Below are 18,949 nucleotides of genomic sequence, written 5' to 3' on the forward strand. Positions count from 1 at the left end.
GCTTAGTGATTTACCTGGAGTTATGCAGATGGGAAATAAATGATGGAGACAGGACATAGAGTCTGATCTCTGAGTTCAGATATTCTTTACTACCACACTACTATACTTGTCCTTTCGGAAATAACAGCTTTGGCTCTGTTGTCACCATTGAAAGCAAATGTGTCACACTTTTTGAGTGGAGAAAATAAACATGTTTTTTCCATATTATGAAGACAAAAAAAAATAGACTAACTTATTTTTGCCACATTTTCAGGTGATTATTTTTCATTTTCTTTCCTTCTCTCTCTCTCTTTCTTTCTTTAGAATTCTTTCTTTAAAATTTAGAATTTTATTTGACAGACTTTCTGAGGACTTCAGGCCTGGGAGGCAGCCTCTCAGAATAGTTCTCCTCAGGTAGTTATTTGTCCATCCAGATATAAATGAGTAATTAATTATTGACTATGTAAATTGAACATAACTGTAAGCAGTAAGCATATATAGACTAAAATAGAGGGAATATTATGATCAGAAAATCAGAAGATTGAAAAGATGTTAATTGCTATTTATTGATCACTTTTTGTAGATGCTTTACTTATTGTTTTGTGCTGGTCTCAGCCTATGGGTAAACTGTGTTGTGGCTGGATTAGCCCTTGTGGTTCTTATTATGATTGCAAGATGCCCTCAACAATAACCACTGAGAAACTTAAAAAAGGAACAAGGTTCATTACTAACAATTTCAAGAGTATACATGGCAAGTCTGGTCTTGGATAGAGAGAGAGCAGGTCTAGGGTTCTGCTTTCAATGAGGTTGAACGTGGTGGCCTTGGGTTTCTAGGTTCCCTCTTCGTTGATGAAAACATAAGAGAGGGAATTAAAAGAGCAGGAGGTGAAAAACAAGTGGCCCAAATTGTCAGTTACCTAAACTCAACCAAGATCGCTGAAACAAAAGAGTCTAAGAGTGTGGGATTGGGGGCAGCCTGGCTCTTTATCTATTCATGTGATTAGCAATGGTTCTTTTTAAGAATATTTGAAGTGGATGCCTCCACAATCATAGCTTAAGTCAGGCACTTGCATTACAAAATGAACAAAGAAAAGCCTCTTAAACTTACACTACATTGCCTTTTGGATCTTTTAATAAACATAATAATGACGTTCATTCATTTTTTACTCCTAAGTAAATGTGATACAAAAAAACTTTAATAAAACTTGCGCAAGCTCAGAAGGGAAGTTGTGGAGTTAAAATCCACACATTTAGAGTCTGTTCTCTGCACTGGACACCACACAGCAAATGAAAGCTCTTTATTGTGATAAACAGGAAATTACTTTTAAACAGAGTTGTTTCCAGGAATTGTTAGAATACTGTTGGGAAGAGATATAGTATAGAAGCAGCCAGGGAAATGGTTGTTAAGCACCTCATAAAAATAGAAAGAAATGAAAGACTAAAAAGAGGGGAAGGAAGGAAGTAACAAAAAGGAGGGAAGGGAAGGCCAGGGTAATACAGGAGAGGACAACTGGAAAATAGAATGAACAGTGGAAAAAGGGAAGGAAGATTGAAGAAAAGCAGGAAGAGAGGGCAAGAAACAGAAACTATGTGAATAATGGACAATTAAAAGGTGTGGGGAAATAGCGGTTTCAAAGGGTCCAAAAGAAGCCTGGGAAAGAGGTTGTGAGGACTGATGATTCTGAGGCCGAGTAACAGACAGTAATGCAGACTGTGATGATTGTGTGTGTTCCTAATAGGTTAGTGTTTCTTTAGAGAAAGAATGTACAAGATGGCCTTCAGCTTAATTTTGCCATCAAAAAATAGACCTCTATGTGCTCAGCTTCATTTTTTTATGAGCCCAGGTCGCTGGCTCTGTGAAAAAGTCTTCCCAGTGCTCCTTTCACATCTTTATTCCTCAGCGTGTAGATGAGAGGATTGAGGGCTGGAGTCACTACTGTGTAGAAGAGGGAGATGAATTTCCCGTAAGTATGGGCATAAGAGCTGTTGGGCTGGATGTAAACAGCTGTGATGGTCCCATAGAAGAGGGACACTACCGTCAAGTGGGATCCACATGTCCCCAGGGCTTTGCCCCAGGCCTGGACTGACTTGATCCTAATAACTGCCTTGACTATATGTCCATAGGACATCAATATCAGTGCTAAGGGCAAGAGGAGCAAGACCAATGAAGCAATGAATAGCTGGACCTCATTGGCTTGGATGTCCACACAAGCAAGTTTAATCATTGAGGGTACTTCACAGAAGAAATGATGGAGCCACCGGTGTCCACAGCGAGGCAGCCAGAGGGTGACAGTGCTTTGGGTGAGAGTGTTTCCTACTCCACTCAGCCACGCAACCCCTGCCAGAGCCTGGCACAGCCGTGGGTTCATCACAGCTGCGTAGTGGAGAGGTTTGCACACCGCAGCATAGCGGTCAAAAGCCATTACTGCCAGGAGGATGCACTCAGTGGAGCCCAGAGCCAGAGAGACGTAGAGCTGGACAGCACAGCCCAGGGCTGATATGGTCTTGGCTGGTCCTCTTAGGTTCCACAGCAGCTGGGGGACAATGCTGGTAGTAAAGCTGATATCAACTAGGGAGAGGTGAGTAAGGAAAAAGTACATGGGTGTTCTGAGTTTAGGGTCTGTAGAGGAGATCAGAATAATGACTGTATTTCCCAGCAGAGTCAGGAGATACGATACCAGAACAACCACAAAGAGTATCTTTTCTAGGTTGGGCTGATCAGAGAAGCCCACCAGGACAAAGTCTTCTTTGACACTGCTACTGTTCATGCCCATCACCCTGTTCACAAAAAGGAGGAAAACACTGCAAGAATTTAGAGAAAGGATAATGTATTGGCCTCTGGTCAGAATGTGGTGGCGGCGGTGGTTTAGTTGCTAAGTTGTGTCTGCCTCTTACGACTCCATGGACTGTAAGCATGTCAGGCTCCTCTGTCCATGGGATTCTCCAGGCAAGAGTACTGGAGTGGGTTGCCATTTCCTCCTCCAGGGCATCTTCCTGACCCAGGGATCTAACCCTCACCTCTTACATTACAGGCAGATTCTTTACCAACGGAGCCACCAGGGAAGCCAATATCAACCTTTTAAAATTTCTCTTTGAAACGCTGACTCTGAGGGAAATTACTGTGCCCCATAGAATAAATTTTGGCAATGCCGTTCAGAAGCTGCAGCAAATGACATTAAAGTCGAGACTACAAAGAGACGCACATAATGGCTAACTGTAGAAGAAAGAATTTTCTTGAGAGATAACTATCAGAAGATGAGATAAAATTTATCACAAAAAAATAAAGAATAGCAGAAGAATAAAATGCATATAATTAATTTATAGCTTATGAAAAATCATTCAAATTAAATGGGGAAAACCCAGTAATACTGATGTTTAATATATGTAAATAATATATGTAAATAATACTTCAATTCTTCAGCTGAGTTGGGCCTTTTTTCCCCAGGATTTTCATACATATAAATAATAGCCTACTTCTCGAGATTATAGAGATTATTTTTCCTATAAAATGGCAAACATTTGGCTATTGAAAGGAATAATATTTACATTTATATCTAAATATTTAATCATTATGCTCACATAATTTCAAAAATGTATTTTTTGAAAATGGATTAGTCAACTCATTTAACCCACCACTTATTAGTGATATAAATTTATGAACATATTCAGAGCAAACCTTCTTGCCTTCTTTGGTGAGTGGTGTTGAGGAAGGGAGTCAGCTTTCCTGTCTTGTGTGTTGAAAGAAGAGGTGGTTGAATCTGATGAAAGGATGAGGATCAGGAAAGGAAGCATCTTTGGTGGGATGAAAAGGCTGCTTCAACGCACTTCAAATCCACATCGAATTTTTATCTTCAGGAAGATTAAATGGCCAGGATTTGTAATGGACTTTTAAAAAGTCCAAACAGCTAAAATGCAAATGTTTGAAGTATATTCACTGATACAAACCTTATTCCCCAAAGACCATAACTCTATTTCCTGCTTAAGACAAACAGGTGCTTTTACATGTCATCAGTGAAAATCACTCAGGTTTCAAAATTCTTCCTTAATAATTGCATATCCTAAAATTGTTTTATTACTTGTTGGGAAAATTAATCATGGAAGTAAAATATATTCTTATATATAAGATGTATTGATTTAACTTATCACGTAAAAATGATACTTAGTAGAACCCAGTGAAAAGGAAAGAAGTTAAGGGAAGCATCCGGTGTGGGATCTAGACATTCAACAGCAGCATGATGTCACTGAGTGATCACTCAAACTAGCAAAAGTAAATAACAGTAAAATGAGCATACAAAAGGACCTCTAAGGAACAAACCAGTTTATATTATACAGACATATTTTTCTTATAAACGCTCTCACAATTATATATCTTCATATGCATGCACAAAAATACACATACATGCATACATGCATAATTCCTTCGATTCTATTATTCATGGTCAATTCCCAACTATTTAGTTCCCTAAAAAGTACTCATTTTTCCTATCAAAGGAGTAACAAAAAGCCAAACCCAGGTCTCTTATTTGATTTTCTTTAATTCAGACTGCAGGTTGCTACCTTATCCTCTCAAATGAGAATTTCTCCTGTGTTTTAAGTCCTGCCACATTCCCCCACACTTATATGCAATACCTCAACAGAAATACCATGAAAGATCAATTCAGTTATGAACTTGCTCCTTATTTATACAGAAAGTTATAACAGTATGTTTACTTTAGGCTTCTAGAAGGATTCTATTCCACTATGATGCAAAATTTATCATCACCCATGTACCATATTATCTCTACACCTGGATGAACATCACTTTAAAATAGAATCTCAATTTGCCATTAAAATTTAGGAGTCATAAGCATGATGTAGATATAAAAGCAAGGTATCAGAAGAAGTGAATAAGTTAAAAGAGGAACATTTCCAGATTTCCTTTTTTTTTTTTTTTGGAATACTGATACTCTCATTGTGAAAAAGAACTGTAAGTCATAGGATTCAAATTATTATTACCTTGAAATGAGCTCTGAAGGCCCATTTACTAGTTTTAGGAACTGTTATTTAAGATGGAGCTCCCTGAAGTTCAGCAAGTCAGGAGAGACTGGAAAGGACACAGAACATCAAATATGGAAAAGTTCCATGGAAACAGTTCTCCCAACATGGCAATTAATATCAGGCTCTGTAGCATCATAAGAAGAACTATCCCAGGAGATGATCCTGAAAGGGATAGTTTTATCTCTCTGATTTTTCAGTTTTGTTTCCATCTAGGCCAAACCACCTCTTGATGAAAGCCTCTAGATCAAAGTGAAAGAGGAGAGTGAAAAAGTTGGCTTAAAGCTCAACATTCAGAAAAGTAAGATCATGGCATCTGGTCCCATCACTTCATCGGAAATAGATGGGGAAGCAGAGGCTGACTTTATTTTTCTGGGCTCCAAAATCACTGCAGATGGTGATTGCAGCCATGAAATTAAAAGATGCTTACTCCTTGGAAGGAAAGTTATGACCAACCTAGATAGCATATTAAAAAGCAGAGACATTACTTTGCCAACAAAGGTCCATCTACTCAAGGCTATGGTTTTTCCAGTGGTCATGTATGGATGTAAGAGTTAGACTGTGAAGAAAGCTGAGCGCTGAAAAATTGATGTTTTTGAACTGTGGTGTTGGAGAAGACTCTCGAGAATCCCTTGGACTGAAAAGAGATCCAATCAGTCCATCCTGAAGGAGATCAGTCTGAAACTCCAGTACTTTGGCCACTTCATGAGAAGAGTTGACTCATTGGAAAAGATCCTGATGCTGGGAGGGGTTGGGGGGCAGGAGGAGAAGGGGACGACAGAGGATGAGATGGCTGGATGGCATCACCGACTCGATGGACATGAGTTTGAGTAAACTCTGGGAGCTGGTGATGAACAGGGAGACCTGGCGTGCTGCGATTCATGGGGTCACAAAGAGTTGGACATGAATGAGCGACTGAACTGAACTAAGGCCAAACCACAGAGATATTTGAAGTCAGCCCTCATTACCATCGAGTGCTGAGTTGTTTTCTCATTTCTGCCATATTCATATTAAATTTCTAATAATATAATCTATATTATACATATATATATACCTGCTAGTTACAAATATATTCTGCTATATTTGTAATTGAAGGCTACAAATTGAATTGTAATCTTGAATATTTGTATATTTAAGAATATACAAAAGGAAATCTTATATATTTGAATTGAAGATACAAATATATCTTCATATTTTCTGTATTTTAAATTTTAGCCAGTCTGGTTGTGTATTTCATGATTTCAATTTGTACTCCCCTGATAACTGATGAAGTTATCTAGTTGACCTCACATTAATAATTGTCTGATAATTGACTAAAAATAACGTAAATGTGAGAAACTGAAAAATCAGTCTTTGACTACAGAGACTAATAAACATTCCTGCTAGATTCCCCTTTTCCCTCTGCACAGGTTTACCCTGGCAAGTTCAGAAACTACACTTATCAGCTAGAGGCACAGAGGAAGATGCACAAGGTGGAAAGCAGGGACTGAGCTCACCCAAATCCCCACTGCAAAGTCTCAGACGGGAACAGGCTCAAGCTCAGGAAACACAGAATCATTACATGTAAATTAAGTGTCATTTGACAATGGACATTTTAATTACTAATGTGAAAACACTTTATTATTAAAAGTTGACATTTTTACCATTTGAAAATGGCTGGAAAGATTATGGGACATTCTAAAAATGTAATCCAGGAGCAGGGAAAGAACTGCTACATGGTACAGGCAGGATGGATAAAGGAATAAAATTGTTGTTCTTCTACTTTAATCACACCCCATGAGTACTTACTGGGTACTGATGGGATATCATGGGTAAACATGGGCTGAGTTTTGCTAGGTGTCAGGCACTCTGACAAGCTGTTACATGAGGTACCTCACTTATCACTCACCACCCTAGGAACTTGGTATTATTGTTCCACTCACTATAGTGGAATAATTTTACCTACAAGTTCAATAACTTGCCCTGAATATTAAGAAATTCTGGGTGTTTAAATATTAATTGAACAAAAGATGAATGACAGCATATTATAGAAGATAAGGAATAAATTAGATCATAATGCTGGAGAACCTGGAATGTTGTGCTTCTTAGACTTTATTTAAAAAAAGAAATGACTGACCCCAGATGGAGTCACTGTGTTAAGCTCAGAAAAGTAAACCAAGACACAAAACTTAACCTAATTGTAGCTACAGCCTCTTTCAGGAGTGTGGTTTTAGCTATCAGTCTAGAATTTTCTTGTCAACACATTGAAATAAAATTAATATTTTCTGACAGTACTATAAAAATTTAAACATAAAATTTCTTCTCTGCTCTTAGCCTCCTCTCTCCCCACACAGTGAATTGTGTCTCTACGTTATGTGTTGATTAAACCTGCCCCATTGGCAGGAACACCTGATTATCCATAAAGGGCAGCCACAAGACAACTCCTTAAAAGACAACATTTCTTCTTGATCTTGTTTAGGGTCATATGACTCACCATGAAGGTGCTAAAATCTGATTATATAAACTGTCAAGAATACATCATTTGATGTACAGCCCTCTGTCTCAAGAAACTTATATAAACTATGTTTTGACTTCTAATGGGGGAACAGTTCTCTGAGCTTTCTGAGATGCTCTTCTTGGGCTATAATCCTTGAGTTTGGCTCAAATAAAATTTTCCAATTCTTTCTTAGATAGGCTGAAGCTGATTAAATTTTTGTTGACAGTGCCTATGAGGTAATCTAATACATAGTCCCTTTTCATCCCCCATAGGTAGCTTACCTGAACCTGAAACAATCCAGTTTTATCTCCTTCTGCCTATAAAAGTCTCCTATTATGTATAACTTCTCTCTGCTTAGTAGATGGGAAGCTACCTGATTTATGACTTGCTGAATAAAGCCAATTAAATCTTAAAATTTATTAGGCTGAATTTTTGTTTTTTGACATTAGTAATCAGTGGCTCAGTGGTAAAGAATCTGTCTGCCAATGCAGGAGATGCGGGTTTGATCCCTGGGCTAGAGAATGAAATTGCAACCCACTTTAGTATTCTTGCCTGGGAAATCCCATGGACAGAGGAGCCTGGTGGGCTACAGTTCATGGGGTCACAAAAGAGTTGCACACGGCTTAGCAACTAAAGAACAGCAATCATTTGAAGCCATTTAAATTAGAAATGTAGAATTATATATGGAAAATAATTTTATGGAATAATCAAACTTATGGAGAAAAGAAAGGTTTGAAGAAACAGTTTGGAGATTTAGAAATTCAGTTATAGATAACAACAAGTGTCTAAGAGACTAGAAGGTGAACTATAGGAGCTGCTTGGGTTGGTGTAAAGGTCTGTTGTGAAGCAGAGAGCATGTTATACAGCTGAAGGCACTCACAGTCATTGAAATAACTATAATCTCCACACCAAATATATCCATCAACTCATTTCAGCTCAGGGTCACATACTTGCAAACTTATTTAAAATCAAGATACAAGATCTGGATTAGGGCAATGGAATGTGAATAAAATGGAGGGAAAGGATTAACATAACAATAGGGAATAAGATTAAGAAGACTTTGATATTCATATGAGGGTCAGGTAGACATAACTATAAAGTAGAACTCATATTTAGATTTTTTGCTGAGTTAGAGGAGTTATGAAAAGGAATGGGGATACTTTGGTCTATTTAAAGGTTATTAAAATAATTTTAGAAAGTGGTGAAAATTTCTCTCTATCAGAGAGAGCAAATGGCTAAGGTCTATCAAGTCATCATGAGGTTTTAAATCACAAAAGTGGTGTAGAAGTAGCCTTGATTATTGTGTGGCTTCTATTAATAAATAACAGGCCGTGGGCCAAGCTCAGATTTACTTATCACAACAGTCATGTAAATTAGGAACTATTGTTACCACTCAAGTTTTAAATACTGATCTACTTGATTAGCTTGATAGATTGGGTTTTGAACTCAAGTATTTTGACCCAAAATGTCAATCATATTCTTTTCAGCACAGATGACACAATCTAAACTGGTTCTTCAGAAGTGAAAATTGGTGCTGATCTAAAGAGAAGTGAAATAAAGAGAGATTTTGGTTGGTCTCAGTGTTTCCAGCACAATGAAAAAGAAGCGCAATGTACAGGACGCTGCGGAATACAAGACAATTGCAAACAAACCAAGCACAAGTTAAGAAGGATGGAGGAAGACTGAAGAATTTGGAGGTTATAGAACACCATAGTGTTTTCGAAAGTATCTAATAATCTTTAAGATTTATTCAGCACTTACCAGAGCCATGAGTCATTTTTAAGTACATTGCATGAATTAATGTATCTAATTCTCACTGCAAACCTGTGAGGTGATTAAATTGAGGAACAAAGAGATTAAGTAAAGAACAAAAGGTTTTACAAAGCTGGCTTCAGAACCCATGTGTTTTACAATTTCAGACCCTGAAAGAAGAAATACAGCATCGAGTAAGATTCAATACAAGGTTTTGCCCTGTAGCCCCTCGGTCCATTTGAAATTAGATTACATTAAGTTTTAGAACTTCATTAAATCATTAAGTAGCTTCTATAATTATTTAACAATTATTTCTATTGTTTTCATTTAAAAGCAAACCTTTTCCTTCCTTAATAGATTTTTAAGTAGATTCACAAATCTGGTACATTATTGTAAAAAGAGCCCATATTTTCAAGTTCTTTTTTTTCTTCTTTTGAAAGAATTGGGATACTGTGGTAGAAGGTTTTAAACAATGTCACACCAGGGCTCTTTTACAAAAGAAGTACAACAGTAATCACCGCATGCTAATATATACTTTTCCATTTTCTGGTTCATATTAAACACTATTTAATTCCCTAATCAAATATGTAAGCACATGCATATTGGGTAGATCACTAAATCTCCCTATTCTGGGATATGCCCTTTAAAGACATTTAGTAGAAGAAAGTATGAATAGGTTTATAAAACACACACATACACACAGATGAAGTTCCATGAGATATACAAGTAGAATCGAAGTGTGCTTCTTTTTTCTAAACCACAGTAGCCATATTGTTGGTAAGACAGAAAGGTAAGCAGTCTCTTGGGAGTAGTTATTCAATCTTAGGTCTCCTTAATAATTTTCCTCAATGAAAAGTCACCGTTTCCTTTTTTTTTCCTTAGGAATTTTGTTCTATTCTCAGCATCCTTCTCAAGGCTCCTTTCACATCCTTGTTCCTCAGAGTATATATGAGGGGGTTGAGGGTGGGAGTTACAACAGTGTAGAAGAGTGTGAGGAACTCCCTCTGGCTATGGCCATAGAATCTCTTTGGTTGAATGTATATGGCTGAGCTGGTCCCAAAGAAGAGGGACACCACCAGCAGATGGGAACCGCAGGTCCCTAGAGCTCTATGCCAAGCTTGGAATGACTTAATTTTTGACACTGCCTGCACGATGAACCCATAAGAGACCAATATCAATGCCACAGGAAGAAGAAGGAGAACTAATGTGGCCACAAAGAGCTGGACTTCATTTGTATGGATGTCAATGCAGGCCAAATTGATCATGGCAGGCACTTCGCATAAGAAGTTGTGCACACGGTGATGTCCACAGCGAGGAAGGCGAAGGGTGATGGTTCCTTGGATAAGAGTGTTTCCTACTCCACACAGCCAGGCTATTCCTGCTAAGGACTTACAAAATGATGGGTGCATAACACTGGTGTAATTGAGAGGTCTGCAGACTGCTACATAGCGATCAAAGGCCATGATGGTCAGGAGAACACACTCAGTGGAACCCAGTGAGAGGGACACATAGAGTTGTATGGCACAGCCTGTTGATGTGATGGTCTTGGCTGGTCCCTGTAGGTTCCACAATAACTGGGGGACGATGCTGGTAGCTAAGCAAAGGTCAAGAAACGAGAGGTTTGTGAGGAAGAAATACATAGGTGTGTGAAGTTTGGAGTCCAGGCAGGAGACCAGGATAATGGCTGTGTTGCCCAGGAGGGTCAAAAGATAAGATATCAAGATGACCACAAAAAGGATGGCCTCCAATTGAGGCTGGTCTGAGAATCCAAGCAAAATAAAATCTCCCCCAGATGTTTCATTGTTTTGTTCCATTAGTCTGTTATTGTAAAAGAGAAAAATGGACTCAAAATTCAATTGAGGGAAATAACATTATTACTATTTACTTCAAAAATTGGAAGGAAACTCAGATTTTCTTAACTAGTCAGTTTTCACAGAGAAGGAAAAATGGTAATTATTAAAAAGGCATTCTTACAAACAAAAGCATTGTTTGGGGTCATCATTTCTTGACTCAATAAATATTTGACCCATCCTCTTTTTTTCTGTGTTCCCATTCTCTTTTCCCATTTGTTGAAAATTATTATTAAAGGAAATTTTCCTAAGAAGAAAGAAAAGCTCTCAGTTTGAGTGGCTATATAATTCTGTTAGTAGACGTGGGAAGAAAAGAGGATAGGAACGCTGAAGCAAATTTAAGCACCTAGTATGAAAGGAATTGTGAGTGATCTTTGTTTGTTTCCACAGAAATTACAATGCAAAATAATATCAACCTGCCTGACTTCAGACTCTACTACAAAGCCACAGTCATCAAGACAGTATGATACTGGCACAAAGACAGAAATATAGATCAATGGAACAGAATAGAAAGCCCAGAGATAAATCCACGAACCTATGGACACCTTATCTTTGACAAAGGAGGCAAGGATATACAATGGAAAAAAGACAACCTCTTTAACAAGTGGTGCTGGGGAAACTGGTCAACCACTTGTAAAAGAATGAAACTAGAACACTTTCTAACACCATACACAAAAATAAACTCAAAATGGATTAAAGATCTAAATGTCAGACCAGAAACTATAAAACTCCTAGAGGAGAACATAGGCAAAACACTCTCCGACATAAATCACAGCAAGATCCTCTATGACCCACCTCCCAGAATATTGGAAATAAAAGCCAAACTAAACAAATGGGACCTAATGAAACTTAAAAGCTTTTGCACTACAAAGGAAACTATAAGCAAGGTGAAAAGACAGCCCTCAGATTGGGAGAAAATAATAGCAAATGAAGAAACAGACAAAGGATTAATCTCAAAAATATACAAGCAACTCCTGAAGCTCAATTCCAGAAAAATAAATGATCCAATCAAAAAATGGGCCAAAGAACTAAACAGACATTTCTCCAAAGAAGACATACAGATGGCTAACAAACACATGAAAAGATGCTCAACATCACTCATTATCAGAGAAATGCAAATCAAAAACCACAATGAGGTACCATTACACGCCAGTCAGGATGGCTGCTATCCAAAAGTCTACAAGCAATAAATGCTGGAGAGGGTGTGGAGAAAAGGGAACCCTCTTACACTGTTGGTGGGAATGCAAACTAGTACAGCCACTATGGAGAACAGTGTGGAGATTCCTTAAAAAACTGGAAATAGAACTGCCATATGACCCAGCAATCCCACTTCTGGGCATACACACTGAGGAAACCAGCTCTGAAAGAGACACGTGCACCCCAATGTTCATCACAGCACTGTTTATAATAGCCAGGACATGGAAGCAACCTAGATGCCCATCAGCAGATGAATGGATAAGGAAGCTGTGGGACATATACACCATGGAATATTACTCAGCCGTTAAAAAGAATTCATTTGAACCAGTCCTAATGAGATGGATGAAACTGGAGCCCCTTATACAGAGTGAAGTAAGCCAGAAAGATAAAGAACATTACAGCATACTAACGCATATATATGGAATTTAGAAAGATGGTAACGATAACCCTATAAGCAAAACAGAAAAAGAGACACAGAAATACAGAACAGACTATTGAACTCTGTGGGAGAATGTGAGGGTGGGATATTTCAAAAGAACAGCATGTATACTATCTATGGTGAAACAGATCACCAGCCCAGGTGGGATGCATGAGACAAGTGCTCCGGCCTGGTGCACTGGGAAGACCCAGAGGAATAGGGTGGAGAAGGAGGTGGGAGGGGGAATCGGGATGGGGAATACGTGTAAATCTATGGCTGATTCATATCAATGTCTGACAAAACCCACTGAAATGTTGTGAAGTAATTAGCCTCCAACTAATAAAAAATTAAAATAAAATAAAATAAAATAAAATTTTAAATGGAGTTCCATTTAAAATTTAATAACAAAACATAGTACTAAAATAAAGTTTGAAGATCATCATTAAAAAAAAAAAAAAACAGTTGAGTCAGTAGATCAGAAAAATAAATGGAACATATTTTGTGTCTTTTGTTACTCAAAGACAAAGCAAGTTCTGATAATGTTTCTTATAAGTAAATATTTGATCACAGTGTGTATAGGGTCAGGCACAGGTGAATTTCAGCAGAGAGGAAAGCTAAATAATTTTGGAAGCTATTTAGCAACTGACCACAAGTTTTTATACCTCAAAGTTGATGAAAAAAAGATATTTGGGATACATCCACATAAAAACGGATGCACAAACTCAGGTGTGCAGGTTGTTCAGTTTTTGATAAAATGTCTTCAGATTAAAAAAAATAAGGTAAAAAGTCACTTACACACACCCACTAAGTTAAAGACAAGGAATTGGCATTTGGGAACATCATGAAAAGGCAAAATATGTCTTTGTCACCAATTTTGCATTCTGCAGAACAGAATCAGTCCAGATTATATTTCACCATACCTCTTCATTTACTATCTTTCTACAGTATCATCTTCTGTGTCCTCAAATTTTATGCTCTCATGAAGCATGCATGCTCAGTCATGTCCAACTCTTTGCAACCCCAGGGACTGTAACTAGCCATGCTTCTCTGTCCATGGGATTCTCCATGCAAGAATACTGCAGTGGGTTGACATTTCCTTCTCCAGGGCATCTTCCCAATTCAGGGACTGAATCCACATCTCCTGAACTGGCAGGCAGATTGGTTACCTCTGCACCACCTGGGAAGTCCCCTTTATGCTCTAAAATCAGTATCTTGTTGAAACAGTTAGGAATAATGAAAACTGAATTTGTAAGCTTATTCAGGTATGTATATACTTTTAAAAATAACCTTGCATCTTAAGTGAAATAAACACACTTTCAAAATTTTGATTTTTTAATGTTATTGAAGAAAGTTGAGCAATGTAATTGTGTGTGTTTAATGTGTACAACATGATAACATGCTTTATGTATATATTGCAGAACGACTACAAAGATCAAGAAAATTAACATATTCATCACCTCACATAGATAGCATTGGTTAACTCTTTTCTGTGTGAGGTGAGAATGCTTATGATCTACTTTCAGCAACTTTCAAGTTTACAATACCATGTTAGTAACTAAAGTCACCATGTCGCACATTAACTCTTCAGTACTTACTCTTATAACTGAAAACTTTCATCCTTTCACTTACCTTGTTCCATATACTCCTCTCCCTAGTCTCTGGAACCCACTATTCTAGTCTTTATTTTCTGTTTCTCTCTTTGTCTTTTTTTAACTCAGCACTTGAGTGGTACCATATGGTATTTTCATAGAGGTTGTAGCAAATGGCAGGATCTCCTTCTTTCTCATGGCTATACCAGATTGATACATAATCTCATTTTCTTTATCCATTTTTCCATTGAAGAACATTTAGCTTATATCCAGAGTTTAACTATTGTCAAACAGAAGAAATATCTAGAGGAATATCTTTTTCCTTAGGCAAAAAGTTCAAGAATTTTCTTTCTGCCATCCCCTTTTTGGATTATTTTTGTGGTATGAAAAATGATTATATTTGGCATAGATATGTAGAGGAAGGACTCCTGAAAGGGAATCTGGAGGAGAGACAAAGTGAGTCTTTAAAGTTGCTGAGTCAGTCCATGCTGGCTAATGAACCTGGAGGCCACTCAAGAGGGAGAGAGAGGTGGTGATAAAAGAAACTAAGAGGGGTTTCTTCCGTCATCTAGGTCATCCTCCTTCTGCCTTATATCTTTGTCAGCATGCAGAAAAGGAGATGGGCAACATGATTTAAGCATGTTACAATTGCTTCACTGAAGTGGATATCACTGCCCAATACCAATGAACTCAGCAGAAGTAAAGAGTTCTTGAGCGTAGTCCTTCGAGAAAATCAAATTAGGAAAAAGTGAGAAGTACATAGGAGATAGATGTTCAAGACCTCAGGGATCTGTAAGTCCAAGTTGCTAATTAACATGGAGTTTAGTGTCCAGAACAGAGTTTTCTCAAGGGAGAGGTATAAAGGAAGGCATTCCTCAACTGGACATTTGCTTTATCTCCAGCCAGGCAATATCATAGACAAACTCTGTCACCTTCACCCCAGCCCCTCAAGCGTGTGCATTCTTATATTCTTTTCTGTGGGTGAAGAAAAGAAAAGAAAAGCCCTGTCTTTGCTATTAGGGTTTAGTTACATAATTGGATAAGTGAGACTAGTTTCTCATTTGTAACCAATTATCTCCATTAACAAACCAAATATTTTTCAACGTCAATAAATATTAACTGTAACAGCAGTGCCTGAGTAATACTTTGTTATAAGAATGCACCAAGTTATTTGAAAAAGTTCCATATTCTTAGGCATTAAATGTGTTTATAATTTTACCATAAGTTAAAAATTTCTGTGATGAAATTTTTATAATAAAATATGTGCTTTATAATATGTCCTCATAATATTACATATTTACTTTACAGATATAACATTGTTATATTTAAATGAGTTTAAAGAAATCTATATTCTCATAAGGTCAGTGCCTAAGAGTTCCTCCACTCATTCCAATTCAGTGATTATTTTTGTCATGTGATCTGAAATGGCAGCCCACTCCAGTATTCTTGCCTGGAGAATCCCATCAATGGAGGAGCCTGGTAGGCTACAGTCCATGGGGTTGCAGATAGTCGGACACGACTGAGGGACTTCACTTTCAATCTGCTAGGCAAAAAATGTACACATCACTATGGTCTTTGATTGGCCTATGAAACTCTTCCAAACACTAAGTTTATGCAAGTTTTCATCTACAGTTTTTTCCATTATCCAAGTAAGATTCATACTCTGCAGTAACATCTTTACGTATTTAATCCTTTTATGTATATTTTCATTAAGTTGGTTAGCCAGAGATCTAATATTCGATCATCATTGATCCCTTAAATAATATATTAGTTCCTCACTGATTTGACATATTGAATATTTTGTAGTTGTTATCATCTTTGAATATTAATGATTAAGAGGAAATATATTCTATTACACACATACAATGGAATATTGGCCAGAAAAAGGAACAAATTTGAGTCAGTTGTAGTGAGATGGATGAATCTAGAGCCTGTTTTACAGACTGAAGTAAGTCAGAACAGAAAAACAAACATCATATATTAACGTATATATACGGGTTCCAGAAAAATAGTAATGATGAACCTGTTTACAGGGAAGAAATGGAGATGACACATAGAGGATAGACTTGTGGATACAGCAGGGGAAGGAGAGAGTAAGACGAACTGAGAAAGTAACTTTGACATATATACACTACCATGCGTAAGATAGACAGCTAGTGGAAAGCTGCTTTATTACACAGACAGCCTGGCTGGTGCCCTGTGATAACCTAGAGGGGTGGGATGGGATGGAGGGAGGGAGGCTTAAAAGGAAGGGGAAATATATTCAATAATGGCTGGTTTGCATTGTTGTATGGCAGAAACCCACACAACATTATTAACCAATTATCATCCAATTAAAAAAAAACAGTATTTAAGTGAATTATTCAGAAAAACTTTCTGAGAGTTGAACTACTATTAATATATACTAGAATAGTAAGCTGTTTATTGGATAGTCAGAGTTTAGTGCTAGAGAAAGCATCAGTAGATTTGTGGCCGTTGGCCTTTTTCTTCAATATTGATAAATTATTCTCAGCACATAAAGAATCTTAAGTGTAGTTGATAATTTTCCAAAAGGCATTTGTGGTATTAAGTGAGATTGTGAAAGTGAAGTGAAAGTTGCTCAATCATGTCTGACTCTTTGCGACCCCATGGACTATGGAAATTCTCCAGGCCAGGATACTGGAGTGGATAGCCTTTCCCTTCTCCAGCAGATCTTCCCCAACCCAGGGATTGAGTAGGGGTCTCCCACATTACAGGTGGATTCTTTACCAGCTGAGCCACAAGGGAAGCCCAAGAATACTGGAGCGGGTAGCCTATCCCTTCCCCAGTGGGTCTTCCTGACCCAGGAATCAAAGCGGGGTCTCCTGCATTGCAGGCAGATTCTTTACCAACTGAACTATCAGAGAAGCCCTTAAGTGAGATTCAGTTTTATATAATGAATATCTCACTGTAATCTAGAATATCATACATATCAGTAATTGAGTTCTTGAGCCTCATTCAAAAGTAGGGTCAATATTTTCAATATTCAGAATCAGTCTTTCTCAAGCAGTATTTCAAGGAAGAAAGAAACATTGATTATCCCAGTACCCTCCAATGATTATAATGGTATCTAAACCCAACTTAAAAATTCATTGCTTTGGAGTAGGGTGTAGTCTACTGTGGAAATTTGTAAGACTATTTCATAGAAAATAGATTTTGTCACCAGAACATGATTAGAATTGGACTATTTCCTAAGAAGTATACTTTCTGGAAGAAGAGTGTACAGAGTCCAGAGTGTGGGCCAGTTACAAATGGTTTTGGATCTTTTGCAATAGGGAGACTTTAATCCATGAGTGGGCTACACAAGTGGTGGGGTAGCTGGAAAACCAAACAGTGAAATGAGAGATGAACTTGAGATTAGAAATAGCTGGCAGCTGCTCCCACTGCTGGACTTGAGGAAGCAAAAGAAGCCAAAGGCCCAGGATAACCTGGTGGAAGCAGGAACAAATGGGAAGCTTGCCAACAGAACTCGAACCAAAAGAGGAGATGGCCACCTCATCTTGAAAAGCCTCCTACAGCACAGTGGAAGGCAGAATGACCCTGGCTTCTCTTTTTTCTTCATTCTGCTCTCCTGCCAGTCAGTGTTTCCCGTGTGAAAGCCAGTCAATATGGGAGCCTGGACGAAGCAGCCTTCAGACCCCAGTCCTCCTGGAATACAGAACAGTGATGGAAAGGGACAGTGAGAGAATCTGAGGGTGAACAAACCCAGGAGCACACCTAGCACATATTGTTATCCCTCTTTGGCACTACACTTTCACACTTTGTCACTACAGTTGAAAGAAAAGTTATGGAAGGAAAATTACAACATAGTCTACATATCAGTTTTTTCTAATGTTTACTATTATGTGAGCATTAGTTGCTAAGATGTGTCAGGCTCTTTGAGACCCCATGGACTGTAGCCCACCGAGCACCTCTGTCCGTGAGAGTCTCCAGGCAAGAATACTGGAGTGTGTTGCCATTCCCTTCTCTAGGGGATCTTTCCAACCCAGGGACCGAACCCGCATCTCCTGCATTGCAGGCAGATTCTTTACCGCCTGAGCTACCAGGGAATCCCAACCTCATCAGAAACTTTTACAGACAATCCCAATACATGAACACTGCAATTTTAAAATTAGGTGTATATATTTATATCTTATATTTTATCCATATATTTATAATTTTTGTAAAATATAAATTGTACCTGAATGGATTATTTTACACAAAACCTGATATACACCATATACTTAAGAGACAACTATAGAATAACATTGGGAAAACTTTAAGAAGTGATTATCCTGCTGTGTGTAGAGCATAATTCATTTTTGATACAAAGACTTTTTTAAAACAAATTTATTCATTTTAATTGGAGGCTAATTACTTTACAATATTGTGGTGGTTTTGCCATATATTGCCATGAATCAGCCACAGGTGTTCGTTTAGATCTTTAATCCATTTTGAATTTATTTTTGCGTATGGTGTTAGAAAGTGTTCTAGTTTCATCCTTTTACAAGTGGTTGACCAGTTCTCCCATAAAGGCTTTATTTTTAAACATTCCTTAAAAGATTCTGTGGCACGCATATGTACAAAAGTAAGGTTCTCTAACAAAAACTTTAATGAATTAAAATTTCAATGAGGAATGAATGAAAAGTTTAGGTTA

At 37.7% G+C, this 18,949-nt stretch overlaps 2 protein-coding genes across 2 annotated transcripts; both read right to left on the reverse strand.

The window, feature by feature from the left end:
* Positions 1 to 1,811: 1,811 nt before the first annotated feature.
* Positions 1,812 to 2,753, reverse strand: LOC122429766 (olfactory receptor 2G3-like). Its single transcript, XM_043450391.1, has one exon. It carries the CDS (start codon positions 2,751 to 2,753, stop codon positions 1,812 to 1,814), a length of 942 nt encoding a protein of 313 aa, XP_043306326.1.
* A 7,366-nt stretch (positions 2,754 to 10,119) lies between these two features.
* Positions 10,120 to 11,055, reverse strand: LOC122430080 (olfactory receptor 2G3-like). Its single transcript, XM_043450867.1, has one exon. The coding sequence runs from the start codon at positions 11,053 to 11,055 to the stop codon at positions 10,120 to 10,122; it is 936 nt and encodes a 311-aa protein (XP_043306802.1).
* Between the last annotated feature and the right edge of the window lie 7,894 nt (positions 11,056 to 18,949).

The sequence above is a fragment of the Cervus canadensis genome, chromosome 28, assembly GCF_019320065.1.
Source record: "Cervus canadensis isolate Bull #8, Minnesota chromosome 28, ASM1932006v1, whole genome shotgun sequence".
Lineage (NCBI taxonomy): Eukaryota > Metazoa > Chordata > Mammalia > Artiodactyla > Cervidae > Cervus > Cervus canadensis.

Bases quoted from the DNA above. Each gene is read 5' to 3' on its own strand.
- LOC122429766 (XM_043450391.1), bottom strand. From the start codon at position 2,753: ATGGGCATGAACAGTAGCAGTGTCAAAGAAGACTTTGTCCTGGTGGGC.
- LOC122430080 (XM_043450867.1), bottom strand. From the start codon at position 11,055: ATGGAACAAAACAATGAAACATCTGGGGGAGATTTTATTTTGCTTGGA.